The sequence below is a fragment of the Pleurodeles waltl genome, chromosome 8 (genome assembly GCF_031143425.1).
Source record: "Pleurodeles waltl isolate 20211129_DDA chromosome 8, aPleWal1.hap1.20221129, whole genome shotgun sequence".
Classification (NCBI taxonomy): domain Eukaryota; kingdom Metazoa; phylum Chordata; class Amphibia; order Caudata; family Salamandridae; genus Pleurodeles; species Pleurodeles waltl.
Genome location: NC_090447.1, coordinates 631,929,630 through 631,943,058, shown reverse-complemented (window position 1 = coordinate 631,943,058; position 13,429 = coordinate 631,929,630). Strand labels below are relative to the sequence as shown.

The 13,429-nt window shown below is 41.3% G+C and overlaps 1 protein-coding gene across 2 annotated transcripts in view; it reads right to left on the bottom strand.

Moving 5' to 3' along the window:
• Positions 1–13,429, bottom strand: part of CNKSR2 (connector enhancer of kinase suppressor of Ras 2) — a 1,907,760-nt gene that overhangs the window by 356,334 nt on the left and 1,537,997 nt on the right. For both annotated transcript variants that reach the window (XM_069204730.1, XM_069204731.1), the window contains one exon: positions 10,317–10,365. In XM_069204730.1, the coding sequence (XP_069060831.1) occupies positions 10,317–10,365 (49 nt within the window). The remainder of the gene's footprint in view (positions 1–10,316; positions 10,366–13,429) is intronic.

Sequence of the window (13,429 nt, the reverse complement as noted above, 5' to 3'; positions counted from 1 at the left end):
TCAGGTAAGACCAGGCCCCCGCTCCCAGCTTCTCCTCAGTTTTTCCATGACAGCTCAATGCCCTTATACATCAAAATAAAGCTACTCACTTTTCTCTGAAGCCTACTTAGTTTCGCCATGAGAAATGCTAGTGGTACACTATGAAACAGGAAGGTTAGTGTGGGAAGATACCACCCCTGAACTGGTGGGAGAGGAGGGAGAGTGGACAAAGGGTGCCAGTCACCGGGAGCTACCACCCCCCACTCTGAGAAACCACGGAGGTTAGAGAGCCCTGGATGGGCTGAGGCCTGGCTCTCATTAGTGACAGCTGTCTGTGGCCACTGTGGGTTGCTGTCCTTGTGTATGGAGCTGCCCTTGGGTTGGGGACAGGAGTCATACACCGAGGGTGGAATGGGCCATACCCGTACATTGGCACAGTGGTACTGCCTGCCTACTGGGATATTTCTGTGAGCAAAGTAAGGTTAGATGCTGCACAGATGGGGTCAGCAGGTGAGGTGAAGGATTCCCCATGGGTTAGCTTAGTGGACCCTGAGATTATGGACAGAAGAATCCAACTGGGTTCAGAAAGGCAAAGAACTGGAACACCCCCTGCTATTGCGGAACAGGATCCAAGTTCTATCGCTCTGAGTAGGGAAGTCCATCAAGGTATTGATTAGTCTACCCTGGATTTCAGGTGGAAGGGGGTTGTGCTGGATCTGGCCCTTTTTCCACTGTTATCCCCAAACTTTTTTTCCCTCTCCCTCCTATTTTTTCTTACCTGTTTTTGCTGATTTTAGGAATCTAGGCACTTTACCGCTGCTGACCAGTGCTATAGTGCAAGTGTTCCTTGTCTAAATTGTATTGGCAACTGGTTTATCCATGATTGGCATATTTGATTTACTAGTAAGTCCCTAGTAAAGTGCACTATGTATGCCCAGGGCCTGTAAATCAAATGTTACTAGTGGGCCTGCAGCACTGATTGCACCATCCACATGAGTAGCCTTGTAAGCATGGCTCAGACCTGCCACTACAATGTCTGTGTTGACAGTTTTAAACTGCCATTTCGACCTCACACGTGTACCCACTTGCCAGGCCCAAACCTTCCCTATAACTACATGACAGTCTCCCTTAAAGTAGGCCCAAGGCAGCCTCATGGACAGGATGCAGTGTGTTTAAAAGGTAGGACATGTACTGGTGTGCTTTAAATGTCCTGATAGTGAAATATTGCTAAACTTGGTTTGCACTACTGCAAGGTCTGTCTCCTCCATAGGGTAACATGGGGATAGCCTTGAAATATCTTTAAAGTGTAGTTTCCAATTGGGAGAAGATAGAGATGTGGGGTTTCAGGTCTCCGGACTCACAATTTAAAAATACATCTTTTGGTGAAGCTGGTTTTTTAACCGTGAGTTTGAAAATGCCACAACATGGGCATTTTCTTGCTTAACCATTCTGTGCTTCTGCCTGTCTGCTGAATACACATCTGGGTCAGGATGACAGTTGGGTTGTTTGTGCATTCACTCTAGACAGTCACACGAAAGGAGCTGAGGTGTGCCCTGCAAATCCTGATGACCTATCAGCAGGCTGATAAGTCTTTTGTAGCTAGAGTGGTGGGAGGAACTGACATTTGCACCTGAATAGGGCTGTGCCTGCCCTCACACAAAGCAGACCCCAACCCCCTGGAGTGTGTCTGGGGCCAGGGGGAGGGAAAGGCAGGGTCTTGTGCACTACAAAGACTTCTCCTTGAAGTTTGCCTACTTCAAAAGACAGAAATGGGTATAAATACTGGGCCTCAGAAACCACATAGGTAGAATCCCTCTGGACTGAGGAAATTCTGCCAGGAAAAGAGCTGGATGCTGTAGGAGGGACTGCCACTCTGCCTGCTGCTTTGTTGTGCTGGTCTGCTGCTTGCTGCTTCTGTACTGGGAGTAAAAGGACTGGACTTGGCTTTCTACATCCTGCTTCCAAAGGTTATCCAAGGGCTTGGACTGAGCTGTTAAGAAGTCTCAGGGACATCAAAGACTTCACCTGCCAGTGCCTGGGCTGTCTTGCTGAGAGTCCCAACCTGCTATGTGGTGCCAAATCCTGTTCCTGGGCCATTGAGAGTGAGTTCTGGTGCAACAAATCCTGTTCCTGGGCCATTGAGAGTGAGTTCTGGTGCAACATGGAAGAAACAAATGCATCAACTTCCACAACGACTTCAGAGATGGTACTGCTCTCTGATCCCATGGAGATGTCTGCACCAGAGCCGTGGTCCCCGCTGAGTGCAACAACTGCAACATACAATGCAGGCCCCACGCCACTGCAGCCCCTCTGCAGTCCTGTCTCAGCGTAAGTCCAGAGTGCCATGTCAATGATGCCCAGACCCGATGCCACCCCAGTACCAGCGGCCCCATGGTGTGATTGTGGCACCACAAAGCCAACACCTTGCGTCTTGACCTACTGGATTCATTGACTCCAACCTTGTGGTAAGGAACTAACGCTTTGTCACCAATGCCGCATCACCTCCTCTGAAACCATAAGGAACCAGCACCTCACCTCCCGTGCTTAGCAGTAAGGAATTGATGCCTCTCCTCCTAGGTAGCAGTAAGGAACTTACACCACACCTGCTCCAGCCTCACCTCCCAAACTCTATGCAATGGCTTTGTTTCCTCATTGTTTTCCAAGGTACTGTAACCGGGGTCTATATGACTCTGTGGCCAGCCGCACTCCCTCGCGGGTGGCACAGAGCAGATTGGAAGCGGCTCAGTCAAGCCGTTGGGATAGCCCTAGTTGGAGCTATTGTATTTCTAAGTGCCATACCACGTTTATTATTTGGAAATACGTATCTATTATTGTGTATGTTAGATTTTTGTCATTTTGGTTTGTTTCCCTCAAATAAATATTGGCTATTTTCCTAAACTGGTGTGGAGTACTTTTGTGGTGTTTTAACTGTTATTGTGTATGTACAAATACTTTACACAGTGCCTATGAGATAAGCCTAGCTGCTTGAGCCAATATACCAAGGTGGTGAGCCAGGGTTATCCTAACTGTGTGACTCCCTTACCCTGCCTAGAGTGAGGGCCCCTACTTGGACAGAGTTCCAACCACTGCCAACAAGAGACCTAATTTGTAACAACTTGAATTCCTCTATCTTTCTTTTTAATGATATCCATCAGTGCCTCCTCATGTCTGCATGACTCTAACCTCTGCCTGTTCAAGAGTTTGCTTCTTATGTCTCTGATACATGCATTGCATGTGTCCAATACCCCCTGACATCTTGCAGATCCCCTATTTAAATTTTTTGTTGTTTTTAACCTCCTAAATTTTATCAGCCAGTTCCCGGCAGATGTACTCTTCAAGTAATAAGACCCTGTTCAACGTTCACCCCTCTCTTTCTAATCTGTGGAGTAATTCAAGGCATAAAGCAACAGCGGAGTCATCCGACAGTAAAGATGGAAGATAGGTGACTGCCTCCACCATATATATCATGGCTTCATCTAGGAGAAAATTGTAGATTCAAGAGTAATGTCCATATTTTTTACTTAAAGTAAATCCTTTCTGTATTCCAAACTCTATGCCATAGACTCAATTTAGATCCCTCATCATGTCCTTTAACTTACGGCCTGTTTTAGGAGAATTTGTATAGTTGGATTTATACGTCCTATCTTTCTGCTATCTAAGACTATATTAAAATCTCCTCCAACTAATATGGGAATCTGGGTTTCTAATAAACTATGTCCTAATGTTCTTAAAGATGCTGAGTCATCACACTTGGTACCTTATTAAACGGTACAGGACCATCTTAGATTACCGATCCCTAGGGTAGCAACAAGTCACCTTCCTGTATCATCTGTTTTATAATTTATTAGAGTGCTTTCTTATGAGTATGGTCACTTCTGTCATGCTATCCTGTTTTTCTGAACAAACAATATCTTGTACCCAGCAGCATTTGCTAAAAAGAACCCTGCAATCTGGTCTCTCCAGGTGAGTTTCTTCCAACATTATTACCTGAGCCCCATTATTCCTTTGATGTTCTAAAATTACATTCTGCTTTTTTTCTTGATCTGAATCCAATTATAGTCAAAGTATTAACTTTTATCTTGACCCTCCTAGTTGCAGTCTCTGGTCTCTCACACTCACTCCCTAAATTCCTCCCACAGCTGGCCAGAACCCCCAATTCATTTGCCTAAAACTGATTTACTAGCTAGTCCAGAGGTGTGTCCTGATATTTTCTTTACTTCTTTTGTGTATTTTCTTCCTGTATGAGCCCCACCCAACTAACAATGCCCTTTCTGAGGAACTCTCCCTTTATTGTCTGGTATAATTTCCACCATTTGAGAGTCTAGAATAGGGGATAACTACTCAATTCATGCTTATATGTATAATTAGACCACAAATGATCCATAACTTTAATTTCTCCAATGGGCCACTGAAGTCCTCTTGAGAGAACTATTATTGTTATTAAAATCTTAAACAGGCAAGCAAGTGACAAATCAGTTGTCTCTTGGCAAGGAGTCCAAGTCCCTGGTTGCCAGCAGGAGTTAGGAGCCCGTGAGGTCTCGACTACTTCAGTGACTCTTCTTCAAGCGCAGGCCAGGAGTCTTCTTCCAGTTGGACCTCCTTCTTCAGGTGGCGTCTTCTGAGGCCCAGGAATGTCCAGAAGACATGGTGCTAGATGTGCCACATTTAACCTGTACACCAGATTCTGAATGGAGAAATTCTCCATCCAATTCTAACAATTTTTTCATAATCACCCCCTTTTGCAGCACTTAACATTTACCTTGCTGAAGTACATATATATGTAGACCCAGGAACTAATGCTTTAATATTGCAGAACCCTTCCACCTACAGACTGACCTGTCTTCAGCTTATTAACCACTCCCATAGTTAAATAAACTCTCCTCCCACTCGACAAGGCCCTAACTGGTTCCCTTCTCCACTGTGACAACGGCCTGCTGATCTTGGAATGTCTTGGAAATGAAGAGGAGAAGACATCCCTGGCATCTCCAAGTCAATAGAGGAAGTTATAAGGTTGTCCTTTATTCTACCAACCATTCCTGTCCATTTCCAGATATCTAATCCTTGCTATGTGATCAAAAGCTAACACCGCCTTGTCCATTTTAGGTTCAGCGGTATGCCATTGTCTTGTCTACTGACCCATGTTGATGAATATCTCAGCCAAGGATGTTTGTGGTGAGTAGCAGAGCTTAGTCCAGTCACTTCTGGCACAGGCAACCCAAAGTCTATTTTTATAAAGTTACTTTTACACTCAAGTAAACAAAAATCGGATGTGCTATAAAATCACATTTTGAGAATTTGGTGGAAAATAACACTCAATGACCTTTCTAGCGCTTTCCAAGGCAGGAGTGTAGAATTCAATATGTGATTCACACTTGGGCCTGTGTAATGGAAAATAACAAAATAAATTTTAGCTCTCCAGTTATTCTCAGGATATACCTTTTAAATATAGAATTTGCCATATCTTAATATATTAGGCACTCTGCCTTGGGTGCGTACAACGCACACTTTAGCAGTAACCTATTAATATACAGAAAGGATTTCTTATATGTCAAAGGCATTCATGCAATGCCTTTAAACGGCAACCCAACTGTAGCATAGTGGTGCTCCTGGCAGCCATGTATATTTGTCATATATGTGGATGGAGCAAATACAGTAACACATGCATGACATTTTACTCCCATGTCATTGGTGCATTTTCTGCACCTTCTAATATGGCCTTACAAGAAGGTTAAATAGGACAATTAGCTGTTATCAATGTTACCAATACTATTTTAGGGCCAGAACACATGCATTGTGACACTGAATAGCAGTGCAACAGTGCACAAAGGTCTAATATCGGGAAAAGTATCTTACAGAAAAGCATGACATTTCTTTACTGAGCTTGCTGAAAATGCAAATTTGCTACAGCTCTCATATAGACTTCTAGTGTATGGTATGCAAAGCTTTATTGGGAGTTTATCCCAAACTGCAGAAACCACTGAGTATTTTTTTAGATTAACCATTATTCACTTACATTTTGAATACTGGGCAATGAAGTGGCAATTGGTAACAGGCCAGTGTATGGCAAAAAAAGAAAGAACATTTCAGATAAATTCTGGACAAATTAGTCTTCCTGTCATATGCGTTCTTGTGTATGCATGTCTACAAGTGTGTACACACATATGGCCTTGATAGATGAAGATTTTTGCTGCACAATGCAAATGCAAGAAAAAATCCACTTGTGAATCTGAAAAAATATAAGTGTTCTCCAGGATCCTGCAGTCTCCATCCTTGGTGAGGTTATCTCTGATTTTGACAACCCTCTTGCTGAAAAAACAGCTGCATCAAACTTTTGTTTGTTACAATGTGAAACATAACCTTCACAACATCAACATGTGGTATTTACTATCTGAACAACATACAGCAATAAAAAATTTACTTATCTGCTATTACTATCATGGACATCACTTCAGATTTTTAGCTCTGGTTTTAGCACTGCGGGCACAAAAAAGTAAATAGTGTGCAGAAAATAAGTGCAAAAACTGTTTGCACATCTTGGACTTAATATTCCAAACTAAGGTGTAAATGGTTGTACCTGATACTATACGCACATGCTGTTGTGCTGGGATGTTCTTAGGCCAAATCTTTTCAGTGAAATTTGAATTACCCAACATAGGATCCAAGCAAAATTTAAAAATGAAATGTTTTTGTGTATCATGAGCATGATTTGATGCTGATACTTTCAAAGTTGTAGGAATTAGGTTTCTTAAGTAGCATTTTTTGTGATATAGGGCCTGTTCACGTCAAAGCAACTGACAAATATGTGCTGTGAGAAATGACCATCTCTTGTGTGGTGTACCCTTATATTTCTGACCTGGCTGTTTTTGCTGGATCTATAAACTGTGGACTTTACCCCTGCTAACCCATTGTTGAGTTCCTGTGCGCCCACTTTCAACATGATGAAATTTGCATACCCAATTGGTATCTTTAACTTATCTGTAAGACCCTTGTATATGATACACAAGTGCTAAAGAGCACCCAGGGAGTGTAAGTTAAATGTCACCAGTGGACTGCAGCACCTATTATGCCATCCATTACAGTGACAGAGGAAACATGACGGCTGGCCTACCCTCTGTAGCCCAGCTGTGCTTTTTAAACAGCAAATTCAACCTAAAACCTTCCTTTTAAATATGAATGTCACCCCTAAATACTTGTTATTGCCCAAAATGCATGGTGCGTGGTAGTTAAAAGTAGGGCATTTAAAAGAATAATGTTAACACATCCTTACAACAGGATGGCCCCAAACAGCTATTTTCACCGTAGTAGGGTTAACTGTTCCTTAGGAAAGCAGTGGCATACACAGTAAATTTAATCATGTTATCTCCAGCTTGGAAACTACTACAAAATGAACTCTTTAATATTTGTTCCAAGCCCAATTTACTGATAAAGTTGGATCTGGAATACATATTTTGGAAACAGAACTACTAGCAAGCTGCCTTTCCTCTCCCTAGAGCCTCCAAAGTCCCATTTGCATGAGCTTCAACTGCCACCAGGCAGCTGAATAGTGATGAGATGTGCACTTGCTCCCAAAGATGAGACAGAGACCTTGGGTATGAGGAGGTGTTCTGTTTCTCTGGCAGGATGATCATTTGGGTTGTGCCAGTAACTTTGATTAACTTCAAAGAGACCTGCCCTGTCACAAGTAAATGGCAGCTGAGACCAGGGCAGGGCCTTTCTTTGTTCCCCCATTCAGGAAGGCACTATTCCCAGTGGGAGCAGAGTTGCCCCATGAACTGGTTTAGAGTGACCTCTAAGATGGAGTTGCTCAGTTCCCTGGCCACACACAGGCTCTGCTCAAGGAGAGAAGGGATTCACCACCTTGGATTTAGGCAAAGAGGTTTTTTGTATTGTTTGCAGTAGGACACAAAAATAAATTTGTGTAAGTGGGTAGGGTTTCTCTTTGGAACGTATGCTCTATTGATTAAGGAGAGGCCAGGGGTCACCCCCTCCCACAGTCTGATGCCAGGGTTAAAGGTGACACCCAGAGTACCACCTCAAACCTTTCTGGACCTGTGGAAGAACAGAAGAGGACTGACCCTGCTGCCTGTGACCTAGAACACTGTACCTGCTCTCCCTCTTGTACCCAGGACAAAGAAGTGGTCTTGAAGTGTCATAAAACTGATTAAGTGTTCAACCAAAAGGTACACAACATGTACAAGGCATCTTTTTTGCAACTGCTCAGCTGACCAGTTCCAACTCGACCTGCCCTGGGCCCTGCTGCTAGCTTCTGCTGGAGTGAGACTTGACCCCCAAGTACAATCCCCAAAGTCCTGGACCCTTGCCTGGGGTCAAGATGCACTCAACCTAACTTTTCCTGAAACCTGGGATTTAATATGTTTTTGGTTCCAAAGACCTCTGGAGATGCAGGTCAAACTTACCAAGCTGATCTGACAGAGGTGAGTTGCCACTGGGCCAAAGATTCAGTTTGAACCTGCTCAAAGCTTTTCTACAGCTGCAAGTTTGATTCGGTAGGGCTTCATGGAGAAGGTATCCAACCTCAGGGAACCCTCCTCAGCTACAGTCTGCAGACTTTTCCCAATGGAAAAATCAGACCTCCAAAAATGTGATTAAATCTAAGGGTAGAAATCTTCTCAGGACGAAGGAGTGAGAAGTATCTAAATGGTGAAGGACCTTAAATGGGCATGAAATTCAAATTGCTCCTGCTTCGAGTTTTCTCACCAAAACCCAATAGCTTCACCGAGACCTTGTTCAGAGGCTACCTGTAGATGTGGAGCCCTCTTTGGCCACAGCCTGCTTCCTTGCTCCACTGAGGATTTTTGACTTCCAATTGATGGGCTAAGTCTGAATGTAAAAATTTTGACCAAGTCAAATCTGGTTTCTGTATCTGTCCTGCTCTCCAATGCGGATGGCCTTAACTTTGTCCTAGGTACCCATCAAATGCAACCTGGTGGCAGTGGTTGGTGCATAATGCTTTTTGGTATTATGTTTATAAATAAACCTTTAAAATTCATAACTCCAGTTTTCCTTATTGGATTTTTGTTATTATGGTGTCATTTTATTTTATTGAAATGTACCCGATTTTTAGAAATTGGTTCTGCATTTCAGTTTTCTTGTGTTATGTGTTGACTATATTGGTACTGCATTAATACTTTACAAAGTGCCTCTAAGTTAAACCTGTTCTGCTCTGGGCCATAGCTTCCAGGGGATTGAGATCAGGCTAATTTAGGGACGTTACGGGTTCGCGCTGACAAGGGTTGTGGTTATTACTTGAACTAGCTATGGTATTCATCCTCCTCAACTAATACCCCCATATCTTACATATGCCCAGTGAAATAGATATTTGGTAGTTTAAAACGTGAACAGAATAAAAGGGTTGTGGTTATTACTTGAACTAGCTATGGTATTCATCCTCCTCAACTAATACCCCCATATCTTACATATGCCCAGTGAAATAGATATTTGGTAGTTTAAAACGTGAACAGAATAAATATATCTACTTTACAAGAGGGTTTGTGTTTGGGTGCTCTGTAGAAAATGAAGAGATGCAAAACGTAACGATTAAAAATAGACACCAAGCAGAAACAGGACTGAAGTAACATGTTAAGGTTTTGTGACTTGATGCATAATTACATAGTTCCTCTTAATCAGTGGAAAGGATAGTAATACCAATGCATTCCGCATCTAGCATTCACATGCTGCTCTAAATTAGCACTGACTTCTGATTTTGAGTTTACCACATTTCTTTGATGGATTTCTTGATTTCACACTTTCTCTCCCAACCCTTAGGTCAGAATATTAGACATGGAGCCCTCTGCCGAATATAAGGCCTGTGACACCTTTGGAAATGTAACGTTTCACACCCGTCAAAGAACAGTTGCAAGGTGCTTCGTCACTAGCTCTGCAATTTATGTATCCAAGTTGGGCAGGGTTGAGCAAGCATCCCAGGTGCATTTTGTTTATCTTTTGCGATATACTTGAGCTTCCCGGATTATGATGAAATAGTCAATTTGTTAAATTCAGTTATCAAACCTCATGACTGAAAACGATAAACATAAAACATTTAATTATCATAAAAGCTTTTGGTATCTAAACAAATAAAACAAAAACATAAACATGTTGCTCTAAAGTGTTATTAAAGTTACCAGCCCAGCAGCTGTATTGCAGTAGAAAATACTCCTCATATGTTAAAGTTAATAGTCAAGAAACTAAAGTGACTCAAATATATTCTGCTGCAGTGGCGAGGGTCAAAGTTACCACTGAAAAGCTATTCAGACAAGCTATACAGTTCATTATTTCTGTCGGCGAACCTCACAAGGGGTGTATATGTTTTTATTTACCTTTGTTCCTTTTTTTAGATTTGTGTTGCAGGGAAGATTGCTGAAACGTCTGCAAGAAACAAGAAAATAAAATAAACTAATACTTATTAACAGTTGTACACCTCCTTTTACTCTCATTACTTTCTCTTGGGTCTTGGGTATCACAATGCCATGTCTCAATGAATGCGTTTTAGAAGTCAAGCAAGACATACAAAGTTGTAAATCACTGTAATAATGTGCCTTGTAATGCGAAATATAAAACATGAAGGTCTGCAATATTTGTATAAAGCCTGCATCTAATTTCCATAATACAGACTATTTGGTACACCACTCCTAACCTACCACAAGAAAATTACATCACTACTGCTGTGCAAAAATGTATTACAGTTCAGTTGTGATGTTCCAATTTAGCTGATCCACTCAGCAGATCATGTGAACGCTACTGACCAGAATTATAAATATAGGGGCTGATTTAAGGAAAGCGACTCTGTACCCAGTGCAGCGCCACTTCCCTTGCGCCCCTTAGCGACCCCCAACTGCCACCATGTGTGCGTAGTATTTTAAATACAGCACGCCATGGTGCAGGGTAGGTGGCAATAGCGTCATTATTTTTTATGCTATTGATGTACTCTGCAGGAGTAGCGCCAACATTTTGGCACTACTCCCGCAGAGTACATAGGGGCCCATTGTATTCAATGGCATACCCCTTTTCAACGCCTGCTCTGAGAAGGTATTAAAAGTGCCAAAAAAATGGTGCAAGGAAATCTGTTAGATTTCCTTGCACCATTTTTTTACCCCCACAAAGGGGGAACGCCCCCTTTGCATACATTATGTCTGCGTAGGCAAAATGTAGTGCAAAGGATTAGAAAGTGGCGCAATGCATGCATTGCACCACTTTGTAATCATGGTGCGGCATTTTTGGCCATCTAACGCCACATTAGTGTAAACAAAATGATGCTAATGTGTTGCTAGATTGCCACTAGGGGCTCTTAAATCAGCCCCATTGTTTTACAACCAGAGTGATATAGCTGTTTAGTTTCTTTGCAACAAGGCAGATTTATATCAGCATGTTACATATTAACCCACAAGCGCACTTGAAAGCGACTTCTTAAATTATATATCCTCAACAAATGGCAAAATTATCTTAGCATGTTCTCTTTTGTATAACAAAATTTGTGTGCATTTTGTAAACCTGCAATCAAAGGGGATCATTTACAAGTCCCTTGTGCTGCTGTAGATTCTTTTTTTTAAGCTACAGAGGCTCAAACAGTCCCCCACATAGTCATTTCATTTTCCAGTGCAATGGTGGTTATTATATGGACTTCTCAAAAATGGATTCCATTTCTATGTGCGTTCAAATTTATGAAGTACAGATTTCTCATGGATCTTTAATGAGGCGAGCTATTGTCTGAGATATTTACCAGCATGCACCTGGATTATAGCACATGTATCTGGAAAAGCAACTCTTTGTACAAGTTATAGGCTAAACATATTCAGTATGTCTAATACCAGTAAATTATTCCATGACAGTTGTATTTCTTTTTTTTATAAAGTACTTGTTATAAGAGTTGCTACTAGCTCAACTAAGCCCTTTCGAATAGTATGAGGGGTTTAATGTATGCCTGTGCTAAATAGCAGTATCAGACTCTGCACACTTCACATCACAAAGAAAAAGTAAAATTTATTCTGTAAAGAAGCACACTAGTGCCACCTGACTCATCCAAATTGTACCCCTCCCGAATGCTCATGAAAGATCATGTTTGAATTATGGAAGCTCGTGTAATGCTGTTAAAAAACTCATTAATAAAAAATTGAGAGAATTATAATAGGTTGCCTCGCACCTTCACACAATGTTATAAACTTCTTTTGTGTCTCTGTTAACATTACGTATAAATCCATGGGGTGCCTGATAAAGACAGCTTGATTCTGCGGAGTCTTGCCCTGATCTTAAACAGATTGTTTTAAATACTGTTTCTCTTTAATGCGAGAGATGTGTGAGAGTCTATAACAGACATTTTGCAACATCTATTAAAAAAGGTTTCCTTTAGATCAAAACAGAACATCACACATGAGGAATGGGGGAGTGTCACATCACAGAGATTATTTGCAGTAATATTAGTGAGCTGCTGCGGTGTTGCAATAATGAAAGCACATGTCACTATCCCTGATTATTAGACGTAACAGATTTAGAATTTGGAGGAATGTATCTGTGCACTTTCAGTGATCTGGCCAAAGAAGGCTTGAAAGAGATGAAACTGGATTATAAATTCAAAGCTATTTCAGACAGGGCCTGCAAAATCCTTAAGATGTCCCTTGTAATTTGTGGCCAAATGTTTTTGATAGCCTATAAACCATTGTTATAAGTCTTATCAAAATGCCTTTATACATAGTTAGGTGTACTGATTCCCCTTTGGGCCTTGATCACACAATTTGAGGACTAAAAAAAAAAAAAAATCACAACAACCATTGGCAAAGCCAAGAGATCGCAGCTCTGAAACTTTTTGGCTTTGCCAATGCAATTTGTGGTTAGCTAGATGTTGTGGGTGTCAGAACTTAAGAACATAACTTTTGATGTGTCATTATGCTCTCCAGGAGTGACATATGTAACGTGCTCTAATGTACTGATTTTAAGTGGTGCATTAAAATCACAGTAATCAAGGTGCGCACATAAGTAGAAACTGAGAAATTTAAAATGCATGCTTTGCTAATGACATTAATCAATTGCAATAAAGTACATGTATGCATTTGTATTGAATATATGGTATTACAGTCACAGGTTATATAATTACAGTGTTTTGCCATATGTTTATGAGGAGAAATGCATACATGGATTTTTAATGTGCACTGAAATCTTTGTTAAGTTGACTCAAGTGAAGACCTGGAATATTTTTCTATGCTTAACCTTCAACGTGGAGTTTTGGTTGCTTTGTATTATTCGTATTTGCAGGTCGTTCAGAACTAGATAAACTAAAAAATGGGCCAGAAGCTTTTTCAGATGTAAGTGCATCTGTGGTGACCATCTTGAAATGGTTTTATTAAAAGAAAACAAATCCATTTAAAAGACATCTATAACTATATTTCTATAATTAAATAGCACAAAAACAAGAATGAACTCATGGAGTCAAGAAGAGAGC